The following is an 18227-nucleotide window of genomic DNA, read 5'->3' on the forward strand; positions in this document are numbered from 1 at the left end:
ACATCATTTCAGGATCTTCATTCAGGTCCCTATCTTCGATCATGCTCAACAGTATAAGCTGTTTCAGATCATCAACCTGCCGGGGGCTGCAGATAATGGAACGCATAGTGTCAGCTTTAGCAACTTACCAAACTTTCTTGCAGTAGCAGCTGACCTCGAAACATTCCTGGAACTCTCCAAAGACGACGTCCGGGAGTGCAGTAAAATAGGTCGACCGTTATGTAAATTCCATACGGGCATCAGCAAACGGAACGCTCGCAAGTCCTGCGCCATAGCAGCATTCATGAACGATGTACCTCGAATCAAGACGCAGTGCCGGAAAAAATTTGCAGATTGGCGAGGTCCAGAAGTCGTATACATTGGAGCAAATCAATGGGCCTTCTCGGCGACGAAACCACACGACATAGTATTCTCATGTCCACCCAATGTTGGACAACCGCCCCTAAGAACGCTAACATTACCAGCGGTTGGAATATTTGAAGTACCTTTGGGTTGTACGGCGAGAACAGAAGATTGGGTCTTCCCAGCCAGCATGGAGGGAAGCATAGAAGCCCCGAACCTTCAAGCGGCGGTGCTGCCATCTGTCAACGTTTTTTCTCAGGACCCAACCAGTAACAGCAGCGGGAAGCACGTCATCATCGAAATTCCGCGGGAGAACACGAGTTCGATAGACATCATTAGTGAATTACTTCAACGGAATGACCGCGCCAGGTTAGCTGCTGAAATGACGGGGGAACAAATTCGCAACCTTGTGACCAAAGTGGATAAACAGATGGAGACATCTTCTGCCCGATACCCATATGAATTAATAATAATAGCTGTAGTATTAAGTATGGGAATCACATTTTTGGGTTATAAATTTTACCTACTTAGTGCAAGGTTAGCTGCTCACGAACAGCACGATGTGGTCAGCCTACCACCCGAAGACCGCGGGAGGGAAGAGTTGGAAATGCAGAACCTGTAAAACAATAATTCACCTCCCGTAGTTATTATGCACCTATAGTAATCATGTACCATTGTGTCAAACTTAGCCTATGATGCCCTCTAGCGTAGAAACAAGAAAAGAGAAGAGCTGTGTTAAAAAATGTATTGAAAATTCAAAAAGGGAATACCGGATTGCAATTGACAAAGGAAAAAATTATAAGGCTTCAGATTCCGGATTCTCCCCCAGAGGTTCAAAACTTCCAGCGCGACCAGTCGGGCTGCCAGCCGAGCCTCCACCGTGGAGAACAAAACCTCTGAATGGAAGTCGGAACGTCGGGGGGACGGATGATAAACATCCTCACCTGACTCAAGCCACCACAGAAGTCTAGCATAGTTGTGGGAATAAAAATCGCGATACTTCGCGTAGCCGGGATACGTACTAAAAGAATGAAGAAAAAAAAAAAAAAAAAAAGTTAAAATCATGATGAAGAAATTTCCTAGAACACAAAGGGAAACATACCTGTAATAGAAGTCCAATTCCCAAACTTCCCCTGAAAACGGTGTAAAATCCAAAGAGGTACCCGTAACCTTAGCATCGTTTAGGAGTGTGGCAAACAGCCTCCGATCACTTACATTCAGGCGACGGTACCGGCTCACAGGATTACGGAAGGCAATCTCAGCGAAGCGCACAACGGCAACGTCAAAATACCGCCAGTCGGACAATACATCGGAAAGGGTGAACATCTTGAAAGACCTGTATCACACCAAAACTGAAAATGAACTGTGCCAGCAGAAAGGCTGTGCCCGATTTTTATTCAGTTTCAATAACCTTCGAGGATCACAATCATTGCCTATCAGTTCCATTTCTTTTACATTGGTGTTATAGTTAGTGTTAACAAGGGTAACCTTCATGCTTTATCGCAGGTAGATAAGTACAGTCGGGTCGCCTGTCTTAAAGAAGGGGGACCTGTCGCGGGTGAAAAGGGGTAAATGTTTATCTCTTTACAGAGATGATTCACCCGCTCATTGAACTACGCTGCGACCGTGGGACTGAATCATTGCAGATAATCAGTACTAGAAGTAGATACGGAGACATGCGCTCCGGAAGGGGCGTAATTAGCATAGCAGTATAAATGCAAGTGTAAAATTCGGTAAAAGACAAGTTCCCTGGTTTCCCTAGAGTTCTTCAGACGCTTCTCCAACTTTTGGTAATGGTTATCCCTTTTGTTTGAGTTAAACCATTGTTTAGAATTTAAGTCATCACTTGTTGTATTTGTTTGTTCTTGTCCCAATACAACTCGTGTGACAATATTTGATGCAGTATACATATAGAAGTAAAACTCATGGTATAACAGTGTATTCACATTGAATACAAGTATATTTGATGCAGTATACATTTAGAAGAAGAAAAAACTCATGGTATAACAGTGTATTCACATTGAATACAAGTATATTTGATGCTGTTTACATATAGAAGTAAAAACTCATGGTATAACAGTGTATTCACATTATATACAAGTATATTTGATGCAGTATACATATAGAAGTATAAACTCATGGTATAACAGTGTATTCACATTGAATACAAGTATATTTGATCCCGTTTACATATAGAAGTAGAAACTCATGGTATAACAGTGTATTCTTATTGAATACAAGTATATTTGATGCAGTATACATATAGAAGTAAAAACTCATGGTATAACAGTGTATTCACATTGAATACAAGTATATTTGATCCTGTTTACATATAGAAGTAAAAACTTGTGGTATAACAGTGTATTCTTATTGAATACAAGTATATTTGATGCTGTTTACATATAGAAGAAAAAACTCATGGTATAACAGTGTATTCACATTGAATACAAGTATATTTGATGCAGAATACATATAGAAGTAAAAACTCATGGTATAACAGTGGATTCACATTCAATACAAGTATATTTGATGCAGTATACATATAGAAGTAAAAACTCATGGTATAACAGTGTATTCACATTGAATACAAGTATATTTGATGCAGTATATATATAGAAGTAAAAACTCATGGTATAACAGTGTATTCACATTGAATACAAGTATATTTGATGCAGTATACATTTAGAAGAAAAAACTCATGGTATAACAGTGTATTCACATTGAATACAAGTATATTTGATGCTGTTTACATATAGAAGTAAAAACTCATGGTATAACAGTGTATTCACATTATATACAAGTATATTTGATGCAGTATACATATAGAAGTATAAACTCATGGTATAACAGTGTATTCACATTGAATACAAGTATATTTGATCCTGTTTACATATAGAAGGAGAAACTCATGGTATAACAGTGTATTCTTATTGAATACAAGTATATTTGATGCAGTATACATATAGAAGTAAAAACTCATGGTATAACAGTGTATTCACATTGAATACAAGTATATTTGATCCTGTTTACATATAGAAGTAAAAACTTGTGGTATAACAGTGTATTCACATTGAATACAAGTATATTTGATGCTGTTTACATATAGAAGTAAAAACTCATGTTATAACAGTGTATTCACATTGAATACACGAATATTTGATGCAGAATACATATAGAAGTAAAAACTCATGGTATAACAGTGTATTCACATTGAATACAAGTATATTTGATGCAGTATACATTTAGAAGTAAAAACTTATTGTATAACAGTGTATTCACATTGAATAATAGTATATTTGATGCTGTTTACATATAGAAGTAAAAACTCATGGTATAACAGTGTATTCACATTATATACAAGTATATTTGATGCAGTTTATACATATAGAAGTAAAAACTCATGGTATAACAGTGTATTCACATTGAATACAAGTATATTTGATCCTGTTTACATATAGAAGTAGAAACTCATTGTATAACAGTGTATTCTTATTGAATACAAGTATATTTGATGCAGTATACATATAGAAGTATAAACTCATGGTATAACAGTGTATTCACATTGAATACAAGTATATTTGATCCTGTTTACATATAGAAGTAAAAACTCATGGTATAACAGTGTATTCTCATTGAATACAAGTATATTTGATGCTGTTTACATATAGAAGGAAAAACTCATGGTATAACAGTGTATTCACATTGAATACAAGTATATTTGATGCAGTATACATATTGAAGTAAAAACTCATGGTATAACAGTGTATTCACATTGAATACAAGTATATTTGATGCAGTATATATATAGAAGTAAAAACTCATGGTATAACAGTGTATTCACATTGAATACAAGTATATTTGATGCTGTTTACATATAGAAGTAAAAAATCATGTTATAACAGTGTATTCACATTGAATACAAGTATATTTTATGCAGAATACATATAGAAGTAAAAACTCATGGTATAACAGTGTATTCACATTGAATACAAGTATATTTGATCCTGTTTACATATAGAAGTAGAAACTCATGGTATAACAGTGTATTCATATTGAATACAAGTATATTTGATGCTGTTTACATATTGAAGGAAAAACTCATGGTATAACAGTGTATTCACATTGAATACAAGTATATTTGATCCTGTTTACATATAGAAGTAAAAACTTATGGTATAACAGTGTATTCTCATTGAATACAAGTATATTTGATGCTGTTTACATATAGAAGAAAAAACTCATGGTATAACAGTGTATTCACATTGAATACAAGTATATTTGATGCAGTTTACATATAGAAGTAAAAAATCATGGTATAACAGTGTATTCACATTCAATACAAGTATATTTGATGCAGTATACATATAGAAGTAAAAACTCATGGTATAACAGTGTATTCACATTGAATACAAGTATATTTGATGCAGATTTACATATAGAAGTAAAAACTCATGGTATAACAGTGTATTCACATTGAATACAAGTATATTTGATGCTGTTTACATATAGAAGTAAAAACTCATGTTATAACAGTGTATTCACATTGAATACACGTATATTTGATGCAGTTTACATATAGAAGTAAAAACTCATGGTATAACAGTGTATTCACATTGAATACAAGTATATTTGATGCAGTATACATTTAGAAGTAAAAACTTATTGTATAACAGTGTATTCACATTGAATACAAGTATATTTGATGCTGTTTACATATAGAAGTAAAAACTCATGGTATAACAGTGTATTCACATTATATACAAGTATATTTGATGCAGTATACATATAGAAGTAAAAACTCATGGTATAACAGTGTATTCACATTGAATACAAGTATATTTGATTCTGTTTACATATAGAAGTAAAAACTCATTGTATAACAGTGTATTCACATTGAATACAAGTATATTTGATGCAGTATACATATAGAAGTATAAACTCATGGTATAACAGTGTATTCACATTGAATACAAGTATATTTGATCCTGTTTACATATAGAAGTAAAAAATCATGGTATAACAGTGTATTCACATTGAATACAAGTATATTTGATGCTGTTTACATATAGAAGGAAAAACTCATGGTATAACAGTGTATTCACATTGAATACAAGTATATTTGATGCAGTATACATATAGAAGTAAAAACTCATGGTATAACAGTGTATTCACATTGAATACAAGTATATTTGATGCAGTTTATATATAGAAGTAAAAACTCATGGTATAACAGTGTATTCACATTGAATACAAGTATATTTGATGCTGTTTACATATAGAAGTAAAAACTCATGGTATAACAGTGTATTCACATTGAATACAAGTATATTTTGATGCAGTTTACATATAGAAGTAAAAACTCATGGTATAACAGTGTATTCACATTGAATACAAGTATATTTGATCCTGTTTACATATAGAAGTAAAAACTCATGGTATAACAGTGTATTCACATTGAATACAAGTATATTTGATGCTGTTTACATATAGAAGTAAAAACTCATGGTATAACAGTGTATTCACATTGAATACAAGTATATTTGATGCAGTTTACATATAGAAGTAAAAACTCATGGTATAACAGTGTATTCACATTGAATACAAGTATATTTGATGCAGTTTACATATAGAAGTAAAAACTCATGGTATAACAGTGTATTCACATTGAATACAAGTATATTTGATGCAGTTTACATATAGAAGTAAAAACTCATGGTATAACAGTGTATTCACATTGAATACAAGTATATTTGATGCAGTTTACATATAGAAGTAAAAACTCATGGTATAACAGTGTATTCACATTGAATACAAGTATATTTGATGCTGTTTACATATAGAAGTAAAAACTCATGGTATAACAGTGTATTCACATTATATACAAGTATATTTGATGCAGTATACATATAGAAGTAAAAACTCATGGTATAACAGTGTATTCACATTGAATACAAGTATATTTGATGCTGTTTACATATAGAAGTAAAAACTCATGGTATAACAGTGTATTCACATTGAATACAAGTATATTTGATGCAGTTTACATATAGAAGTAAAAACTCATGGTATAACAGTGTATTCACATTGAATACAAGTATATTTGATCCTGTTTACATATAGAAGTAAAAACTCATGGTATAACAGTGTATTCACATTGAATACAAGTATATTTGATGCTGTTTACATATAGAAGTAAAAACTCATGGTATAACAGTGTATTCACATTGAATACAAGTATATTTGATGCAGTTTACATATAGAAGTAAAAACTCATGGTATAACAGTGTATTCACATTGAATACAAGTATATTTGATGCAGTTTACATATAGAAGTAAAAACTCATGGTATAACAGTGTATTCACATTGAATACAAGTATATTTGATGCTGTTTACATATAGAAGTAAAAACTCATGGTATAACAGTGTATTCACATTATATACAAGTATATTTGATGCAGTTTACATATAGAAGTAAAAACTCATGGTATAACAGTGTATTCACATTGAATACAAGTATATTTGATTCTGTTTACATATAGAAGTAAAAACTCATGGTATAACAGTGTATTCACATTGAATACAAGTATATTTGATGCAGTATACATATAGAAGTATAAACTCATGGTATAACAGTGTATTCACATTGAATACAAGTATATTTGATGCTGTTTACATATAGAAGTAAAAACTCATGGTATAACAGTGTATTCACATTGAATACAAGTATATTTGATGCTGTTTACATATAGAAGTAAAAACTCATGGTATAACAGTGTATTCACATTGAATACAAGTATATTTGATGCAGTATACATATAGAAGTAAAAACTCATGGTATAACAGTGTATTCACATTGAATACAAGTATATTTGATGCAGTTTATATATAGAAGTAAAAACTCATGGTATAACAGTGTATTCACATTGAATACAAGTATATTTGATGCTGTTTACATATAGAAGTAAAAACTCATGGTATAACAGTGTATTCACATTGAATACAAGTATATTTTATGCAGTTTACATATAGAAGTAAAAACTCATGGTATAACAGTGTATTCACATTGAATACAAGTATATTTGATCCTGTTTACATATAGAAGTAAAAACTCATGGTATAACAGTGTATTCACATTGAATACAAGTATATTTGATGCTGTTTACATATAGAAGGAAAAACTCATGGTATAACAGTGTATTCACATTGAATACAAGTATATTTGATCCTGTTTACATATAGAAGTAAAAACTCATGGTATAACAGTGTATTCACATTGAATACAAGTATATTTGATGCTGTTTACATATAGAAGAAAAAACTCATGGTATAACAGTGTATTCACATTGAATACAAGTATATTTGATGCAGTTTACATATAGAAGTAAAAACTCATGGTATAACAGTGTATTCACATTGAATACAAGTATATTTGATGCAGTTTACATATAGAAGTAAAAACTCATGGTATAACAGTGTATTCACATTGAATACAAGTATATTTGATGCAGTATATATATAGAAGTAAAAACTCATGGTATAACAGTGTATTCACATTGAATACAAGTATATTTGATGCTGTTTACATATAGAAGTAAAAAACTCATGGTATAACAGTGTATTCACATTGAATACAAGTATATTTGATGCAGTTTACATATAGAAGTAAAAACTCATGGTATAACAGTGTATTCACATTGAATACAAGTATATTTGATGCAGTATACATATAGAAGTAAAAACTCATGGTATAACAGTGTATTCACATTGAATACAAGTATATTTGATGCTGTTTACATATAGAAGTAAAAACTCATGGTATAACAGTGTATTCACATTAAATACAAGTATATTTGATGCAGTTTACATATAGAAGTAAAAACTCATGGTATAACAGTGTATTCACATTGAATACAAGTATATTTGATCCTGTTTACATATAGAAGTAAAAACTCATGGTATAACAGTGTATTCACATTGAATACAAGTATATTTGATGCAGTTTACATATAGAAGTATAAACTCATGGTATAACAGTGTATTCACATTGAATACAAGTATATTTGATCCTGTTTACATATAGAAGTAAAAACTCATGGTATAACAGTGTATTCACATTGAATACAAGTATATTTGATGCTGTTTACATATAGAAGGAAAAACTCATGGTATAACAGTGTATTCACATTGAATACAAGTATATTTGATGCAGTTTACATATAGAAGTAAAAACTCATGGTATAACAGTGTATTCACATTGAATACAAGTATATTTGATGCAGTTTATATATAGAAGTAAAAACTCATGGTATAACAGTGTATTCACATTGAATACAAGTATATTTGATGCTGTTTACATATAGAAGTAAAAACTCATGGTATAACAGTGTATTCACATTGAATACAAGTATATTCCATGCAGTTTACATATAGAAGTAAAAACTCATGGTATAACAGTGTATTCACATTGAATACAAGTATATTTGATGCTGTTTACATATAGAAGTAAAAACTCATGGTATAACAGTGTATTCACATTGAATACAAGTATATTTGATGCAGTTTACATATAGAAGTAAAAACTCATGGTATAACAGTGTATTCACATTGAATACAAGTATATTTGATGCAGTTTACATATAGAAGAAAAAACTCTTGGTATAACAGTGTATTCACATTGAATACAAGTATATTTGATGCTGTTTACATATAGAAGTAAAAACTCATGGTATAACAGTGTATTCACATTATATACAAGTATATTTGATGCAGTATACATATAGAAGTAAAAACTCATGGTATAACAGTGTATTCACATTGAATACAAGTATATTTGATCCTGTTTACATATAGAAGTAAAAACTCATGGTATAACAGTGTATTCACATTGAATACAAGTATATTTGATGCTGTTTACATATAGAAGGAAAAACTCATGGTATAACAGTGTATTCACATTGAATACAAGTATATTTGATGCAGTTTATATATAGAAGTAAAAACTCATGGTATAACAGTGTATTCACATTGAATACAAGTATATTTGATGCTGTTTACATATAGAAGTAAAAACTCATGGTATAACAGTGTATTCACATTGAATACAAGTATATTTTATGCAGTTTACATATAGAAGTAAAAACTCATGGTATAACAGTGTATTCACATTGAATACAAGTATATTTGATGCTGTTTACATATAGAAGTAAAAACTCATGGTATAACAGTGTATTCACATTGAATACAAGTATATTTGATGCTGTTTACATATAGAAGGAAAAACTCATGGTATAACAGTGTATTCACATTGAATACAAGTATATTTGATCCTGTTTACATATAGAAGTAAAAACTTATGGTATAACAGTGTATTCACATTGAATACAAGTATATTTGATGCTGTTTACATATAGAAGTAAAAACTCATGGTATAACAGTGTATTCACATTGAATACAAGTATATTTGATGCAGTTTACATATAGAAGTAAAAACTCATGGTATAACAGTGTATTCACATTGAATACAAGTATATTTGATGCAGTTTACATATAGAAGTAAAAACTCATGGTATAACAGTGTATTCACATTGAATACAAGTATATTTGATGCAGTTTACATATAGAAGTAAAAACTCATGGTATAACAGTGTATTCACATTGAATACAAGTATATTTGATGCTGTTTACATATAGAAGTAAAAACTCATGGTATAACAGTGTATTCACATTGAATACAAGTATATTTGATGCAGTTTACATATAGAAGTAAAAACTCATGGTATAACAGTGTATTCACATTGAATACAAGTATATTTGATGCAGTATACATATAGAAGTAAAAACTTATGGTATAACAGTGTATTCACATTGAATACAAGTATATTTGATGCTGTTTACATATAGAAGTAAAAACTCATGGTATAACAGTGTATTCACATTGAATACAAGTATATTTGATGCAGTTTACATATAGAAGTAAAAACTCATGGTATAACAGTGTATTCACATTGAATACAAGTATATTTGATGCTGTTTACATATAGAAGTAAAAACTCATGGTATAACAGTGTATTCACATTGAATACAAGTATATTTGATGCAGTTTACATATAGAAGTATAAACTCATGGTATAACAGTGTATTCACATTGAATACAAGTATATTTGATGCTGTTTACATATAGAAGTAAAAAATCATGGTATAACAGTGTATTCACATTGAATACAAGTATATTTGATGCTGTTTACATATAGAAGGAAAAACTCATGGTATAACAGTGTATTCACATTGAATACAAGTATATTTGATGCAGTTTACATATAGAAGTAAAAACTCATGGTATAACAGTGTATTCACATTGAATACAAGTATATTTGATGCAGTTTACATATAGAAGTAAAAACTCATGGTATAACAGTGTATTCACATTGAATACAAGTATATTTGATGCTGTTTACATATAGAAGTAAAAACTCATGGTATAACAGTGTATTCACATTGAATACAAGTATATTTGTATGCAGTTTACATATAGAAGTAAAAACTCATGGTATAACAGTGTATTCACATTGAATACAAGTATATTTGATGCTGTTTACATATAGAAGTAAAAACTCATGGTATAACAGTGTATTCACATTGAATACAAGTATATTTGATGCAGTTTACATATAGAAGTAAAAACTCATGGTATAACAGTGTATTCACATTGAATACAAGTATATTTGATGCAGTTTACATATAGAAGTAAAAACTCATGGTATAACAGTGTATTCACATTGAATACAAGTATATTTGATGCTGTTTACATATAGAAGTAAAAACTCATGGTATAACAGTGTATTCACATTAAATACAAGTATATTTGATGCAGTATACATATAGAAGTAAAAACTCATGGTATAACAGTGTATTCACATTGAATACAAGTATATTTGATGCTGTTTACATATAGAAGTAAAAACTCATGGTATAACAGTGTATTCACATTGAATACAAGTATATTTGATGCTGTTTACATATAGAAGGAAAAACTCATGGTATAACAGTGTATTCACATTGAATACAAGTATATTTGATGCAGTTTACATATAGAAGTAAAAACTCATGGTATAACAGTGTATTCACATTGAATACAAGTATATTTGATGCTGTTTACATATAGAAGTAAAAACTCATGGTATAACAGTGTATTCACATTGAATACAAGTATATTTGATGCAGTTTACATATAGAAGTAAAACCTCATGGTATAACAGTGTATTCACATTGAATACAAGTATATTTGATGCTGTTTACATATAGAAGTAAAAACTCATGGTATAACAGTGTATTCACATTGAATACAAGTATATTTGATGCTGTTTACATATAGAAGTAAAAACTCATGGTATAACAGTGTATTCACATTGAATACAAGTATATTTGATGCTGTTTACATATAGAAGTAAAAACTCATGGTATAACAGTGTATTCACATTGAATACAAGTATATTTGATGCTGTTTACATATAGAAGTAAAAACTCATGGTATAACAGTGTATTCACATTGAATACAAGTATATTTGATGCAGTTTACATATAGAAGTAAAAACTCATGGTATAACAGTGTATTCACATTGAATACAAGTATATTTGATGCAGTTTACATATAGAAGTAAAAACTCATGGTATAACAGTGTATTCACATTGAATACAAGTATATTTGATGCAGTTTACATATAGAAGTAAAAACTCATGGTATAACAGTGTATTCACATTGAATACAAGTATATTTGATGCTGTTTACATATAGAAGTAAAAACTCATGGTATAACAGTGTATTCACATTGAATACAAGTATATTTGATGCAGTTTACATATAGAAGTAAAAACTCATGGTATAACAGTGTATTCACATTGAATACAAGTATATTTGATGCAGTTTACATATAGAAGTAAAAACTCATGGTATAACAGTGTATTCACATTGAATACAAGTATATTTGATGCTGTTTACATATAGAAGTAAAAACTCATGGTATAACAGTGTATTCACATTGAATACAAGTATATTTGATGCAGTATACATATAGAAGTAAAAACTCATGGTATAACAGTGTATTCACATTGAATACAAGTATATTTGATGCTGTTTACATATAGAAGTAAAAACTCATGGTATAACAGTGTATTCTCATTGAATACAAGTATATTTGATGCAGTTTACATATAGAAGTATAAACTCATGGTATAACAGTGTATTCACATTGAATACAAGTATATTTGATGCTGTTTACATATAGAAGTAAAAACTCATGGTATAACAGTGTATTCACATTGAATACAAGTATATTTGATGCTGTTTACATATAGAAGTAAAAACTCATGGTATAACAGTGTATTCACATTGAATACAAGTATATTTGATGCAGTTTACATATAGAAGTAAAAACTCATGGTATAACAGTGTATTCACATTGAATACAAGTATATTTGATGCTGTAGTATATATAGAAGTAAAAACTCATGGTATAACAGTGTATTCACATTGAATACAAGTATATTTGATGCTGTTTACATATAGAAGTAAAAACTCATGGTATAACAGTGTATTCACATTGAATACAAGTATATTTGATGCTGTTTACATATAGAAGTAAAAACTCATGGTATAACAGTGTATTCACATTGAATACAAGTATATTTGATGCTGTTTACATATAGAAGTAAAAACTCATGGTATAACAGTGTATTCACATTGAATACAAGTATATTTGATGCAGTTTACATATAGAAGTAAAAACTCATGGTATAACAGTGTATTCACATTGAATACAAGTATATTTGATGCAGTTTACATATAGAAGTAAAAACTCATGGTATAACAGTGTATTCACATTGAATACAAGTATATTTGATGCTGTTTACTATATAGAAGTAAAAACTCATGGTATAACAGTGTATTCACATTGAATACAAGTATATTTGATGCAGTTTACATATAGAAGTAAAAACTCATGGTATAACAGTGTATTCACATTGAATACAAGTATATTTGATGCTGTTTACATATAGAAGTAAAAACTCATGGTATAACAGTGTATTCACATTGAATACAAGTATATTTGATGCTGTTTACATATAGAAGTAAAAACTCATGGTATAACAGTGTATTCACATTGAATACAAGTATATTTGATGCAGTTTATATATAGAAGTAAAAACTCATGGTATAACAGTGTATTCACATTGAATACAAGTATATTTGATGCTGTTTACATATAGAAGTAAAAACTCATGGTATAACAGTGTATTCACATTGAATACAAGTATATTTTATGCAGTTTACATATAGAAGTAAAAACTCATGGTATAACAGTGTATTCACATTGAATACAAGTATATTTGATGCTGTTTACATATAGAAGTAAAAACTCATGGTATAACAGTGTATTCACATTGAATACAAGTATATTTGATGCTGTTTACATATAGAAGTAAAAAACTCATGGTATAACAGTGTATTCACATTGAATACAAGTATATTTGATGCTGTTTACATATAGAAGTAAAAACTCATGGTATAACAGTGTATTCACATTGAATACAAGTATATTTGATGCTGTTTACATATAGAAGTAAAAACTCATGGTATAACAGTGTATTCACATTGAATACAAGTATATTTGATGCAGTTTACATATAGAAGTAAAAATCATGGTATAACAGTGTATTCACATTGAATACAAGTATATTTGATGCAGTTTACATATTAAGAAGTAAAAACTCATGGTATAACAGTGTATTCACATTGAATACAAGTATATTTGATGCCTATATATATATAGAAGTAAAAACTCATGGTATAACAGTGTATTCACATTGAATACAAGTATATTTGATGCTGTTTACATATAGAAGTAAAAACTCATGGTATAACAGTGTATTCACATTGAATACAAGTATATTTGATGCAGTTTACATATAGAAGTAAAAACTCATGGTATAACAGTGTATTCACATTGAATACAAGTATATTTGATGCAGTTTACATATAGAAGTAAAAACTCATGGTATAACAGTGTATTCACATTGAATACAAGTATATTTGATGCTGTTTACATATAGAAGTAAAAACTCATGGTATAACAGTGTATTCACATTGAATACAAGTATATTTGATGTATTTTATATATAGAAGTAAAAACTCATGGTATAACAGTGTATTCACATTGAATACAAGTATATTTGATGCTGTTTACATATAGAAGTAAAAACTCATGGTATAACAGTGTATTCACATTGAATACAAGTATATTTGATGCAGTTTACATATAGTAGAAGTAAAAACTCATGGTATAACAGTGTATTCACATTGAATACAAGTATATTTGATGCTGTTTACATATAGAAGTAAAAACTCATGGTATAACAGTGTATTCACATTGAATACAAGTATATTTGATGCTGTTTACATATAGAAGTAAAAACTCATGGTATAACAGTGTATTCACATTGAATACAAGTATATTTGATGCAGTTTACATATAGAAGTAAAACTCATGGTATAACAGTGTATTCACATTGAATACAAGTATATTTGATGCAGTATACATATAGAAGTAAAAACTCATGGTATAACAGTGTATTCACATTGAATACAAGTATATTTGATGCATTATACATAGAAGAAAAAACTCATGGTATAACAGTGTATTCACATTGAATACAAGTATATTTGATGCTGTATTTACATTTAGAAGTAAAAACTCATGGTATAACAGTGTATTCACATTGAATACAAGTATATTATGATGCTGTTTACATATAGAAGTAAAAACTCATGGTATAACAGTGTATTCACATTGAATACAAGTATATTTGATGCAGTTTACATATAGAAGTAAAAACTCATGGTATAACAGTGTATTCACATTGAATACAAGTATATTTGATGCTGTTTACATATAGAAGTAAAAACTCATGGTATAACAGTGTATTCACATTGAATACAAGTATATTTGATGCTGTTTACATATAGAAGTAAAAACTCATGGTATAACAGTGTATTCACATTGAATACAAGTATATTTGATGCTGTTTACATATAGAAGTAAAAACTCATGGTATAACAGTGTATTCACATTGAATACAAGTATATTTGATGCTGTTTACATATAGAAGGAAAAACTCATGGTATAACAGTGTATTCACATTGAATACAAGTATATTTGATGCAGTTTACATATAGAAGTAAAAACTCATGGTATAACAGTGTATTCACATTGAAATACAAGTATATTTGATGCAGTTTACATATAGAAGTAAAAACTCATGGTATAACAGTGTATTCACATTGAATACAAGTATATTTGATGCAGTTTACATATAGAAGTAAAACTCATGGTATAACAGTGTATTCACATTGAATACAAGTATATTTGATGCAGTTTACATATAGAAGTAAAACTCATGGTATAACAGTGTATTCACATTGAATACAAGTATATTTGATGCAGTTTACATTATAGAAGAAAAAACTCATGGTATAACAGTGTATTCACATTGAATACAAGTATATTTGATGCTGTTTACATATAGAAGGAAAAACTCATGGTATAACAGTGTATTCACATTGAATACAAGTATATTTGATGCTGTTTACATATAGAAGTATAAACTCATGGTATAACAGTGTATTCACATTGAATACAAGTATATTTGATGCTGTTTACATATAGAAGTAAAAACTCATGGTATAACAGTGTATTCACATTGAATACAAGTATATTTGATGCAGTTTACATATAGAAGTAAAAACTCATGGTATAACAGTGTATTCACATTGAATACAAGTATATTTGATGCTGTTTACATATAGAAGTAAAAACTCATGGTATAACAGTGTATTCACATTGAATACAAGTATATTTGATGCTGTTTACATATAGAAGTAAAAACTCATGGTATAACAGTGTATTCACATTGAATACAAGTATATTTGATGCTGTTTACATATAGAAGTAAAAACTCATGGTATAACAGTGTATTCACATTGAATACAAGTATATTTGATGCAGTTTACATATAGAAGTAAAAACTCATGGTATAACAGTGTATTCACATTGAATACAAGTATATTTGATGCTGTTTACATATAGAAGTAAAAACTCATGGTATAACAGTGTATTCACATTGAATACAAGTATATTTGATGCAGTTTTTACATATAGAAGTAAAAACTCATGGTATAACAGTGTATTCACATTGAATACAAGTATATTTGATGCTGTTTACATATAGAAGTAAAAACTCATGGTATAACAGTGTATTCACATTGAATACAAGTATATTTGATGCTGTTTACATATAGAAGTAAAAACTCATGGTATAACAGTGTATTCACATTGAATACAAGTATATTTGATGCTGTTTACATATAGAAGTAAAAACTCATGGTATAACAGTGTATTCACATTGAATACAAGTATATTTGATGCAGTTTACATATAGAAGTAAAAACTCATGGTATAACAGTGTATTCACATTGAATACAAGTATATTTGATGCAGTTTACATATAGAAGTAAAAACTCATGGTATAACAGTGTATTCACATTGAATACAAGTATATTTCATGCAGTTTACATATAGAAGTAAAAACTCATGGTATAACAGTGTATTCACATTGAATACAAGTATATTTGATGCAGTTTACATATAGAAGTAAAAACTCATGGTATAACAGTGTATTCACATTGAATACAAGTATATTTGATGCAGTATACATATAGAAGTAAAAACTCATGGTATAACAGTGTATTCACATTGAATACAAGTATATTTGATGCTGTTTACATATAAAGAAAAAACCTCATGGTATAACAGTGTATTCACATTAAATACAAGTATATTTGATGCAGTTTACATATAGAAGTAAAAACTCATGGTATAACAGTGTATTCACATTGAATACAAGTATATTTGATGCTGTTTACATATAGAAGTAAAAACTCATGGTATAACAGTGTATTCACATTGAATACAAGTATATTTGATGCTGTTTACATATAGAAGGAAAAACTCATGGTATAACAGTGTATTCACATTGAATACAAGTATATTTGATGCAGTTTACATATAGAAGTAAAAACTCATGGTATAACAGTGTATTCACATTGAATACAAGTATATTTGATGCAGTTTACATATAGAAGTAAAAACTCATGGTATAACAGTGTATTCACATTGAATACAAGTATATTTGATGCTGTTTACATATAGAAGTAAAAACTCATGGTATAACAGTGTATTCACATTGAATACAAGTATATTTGATGCTGTTTACATATAGAAGTAAAAACTCATGGTATAACAGTGTATTCACATTGAATACAAGTATATTTGATGCTGTTTACATATAGAAGTAAAAACTCATGGTATAACAGTGTATTCACATTGAATACAAGTATATTTGATGCTGTTTACATATAGAAGTAAAAACTCATGGTATAACAGTGTATTCACATTGAATACAAGTATATTTGATGCAGTTTACATATAGAAGTAAAAACTCATGGTATAACAGTGTATTCACATTGAATACAAGTATATTTGATGCTGTTTACATATAGAAGTAAAAAACTCATGGTATAACAGTGTATTCACATTGAATACAAGTATATTTGATGCAGTATACATATAGAAGTAAAAACTCATGGTATAACAGTGTATTCACATTGAATACAAGTATATTTGATGCTGTTTACATATAGAAGTAAAAACTCATAGTATAACAGTGTATTCACATTAAATACAAGTATATTTGATGCAGTTTACATATAGAAGTGAAAACTCATGGTATAACAGTGTATTCACATTGAATACAAGTATATTTGATGCAGTAT

The 18227-nt window shown here is 29.1% G+C and overlaps 1 protein-coding gene across 1 annotated transcript; it reads right to left on the reverse strand.

Annotated features, from left to right (window-relative positions):
• Nucleotides 1-1027: 1027 nt before the first annotated feature.
• Nucleotides 1028-1961, reverse strand: LOC123468187. The gene is made up of 3 exons (XM_045167821.1): nt 1445-1961; nt 1113-1363; nt 1028-1044 (listed from the first exon to the last, which is right to left on the reverse strand). The coding sequence occupies exons 1-3, from the start codon at nt 1666-1668 to the stop codon at nt 1028-1030; spliced, it is 492 nt and encodes a 163-aa protein (XP_045023756.1). The 5' UTR covers nt 1669-1961.
• Nucleotides 1962-18227: the final 16266 nt, after the last annotated feature.

Source organism: Daphnia magna, unplaced genomic scaffold, assembly GCF_020631705.1.
Source record: "Daphnia magna isolate NIES unplaced genomic scaffold, ASM2063170v1.1 Dm_contigs316, whole genome shotgun sequence".
Taxonomy (NCBI): Eukaryota; Metazoa; Arthropoda; class Branchiopoda; order Diplostraca; family Daphniidae; genus Daphnia; species Daphnia magna.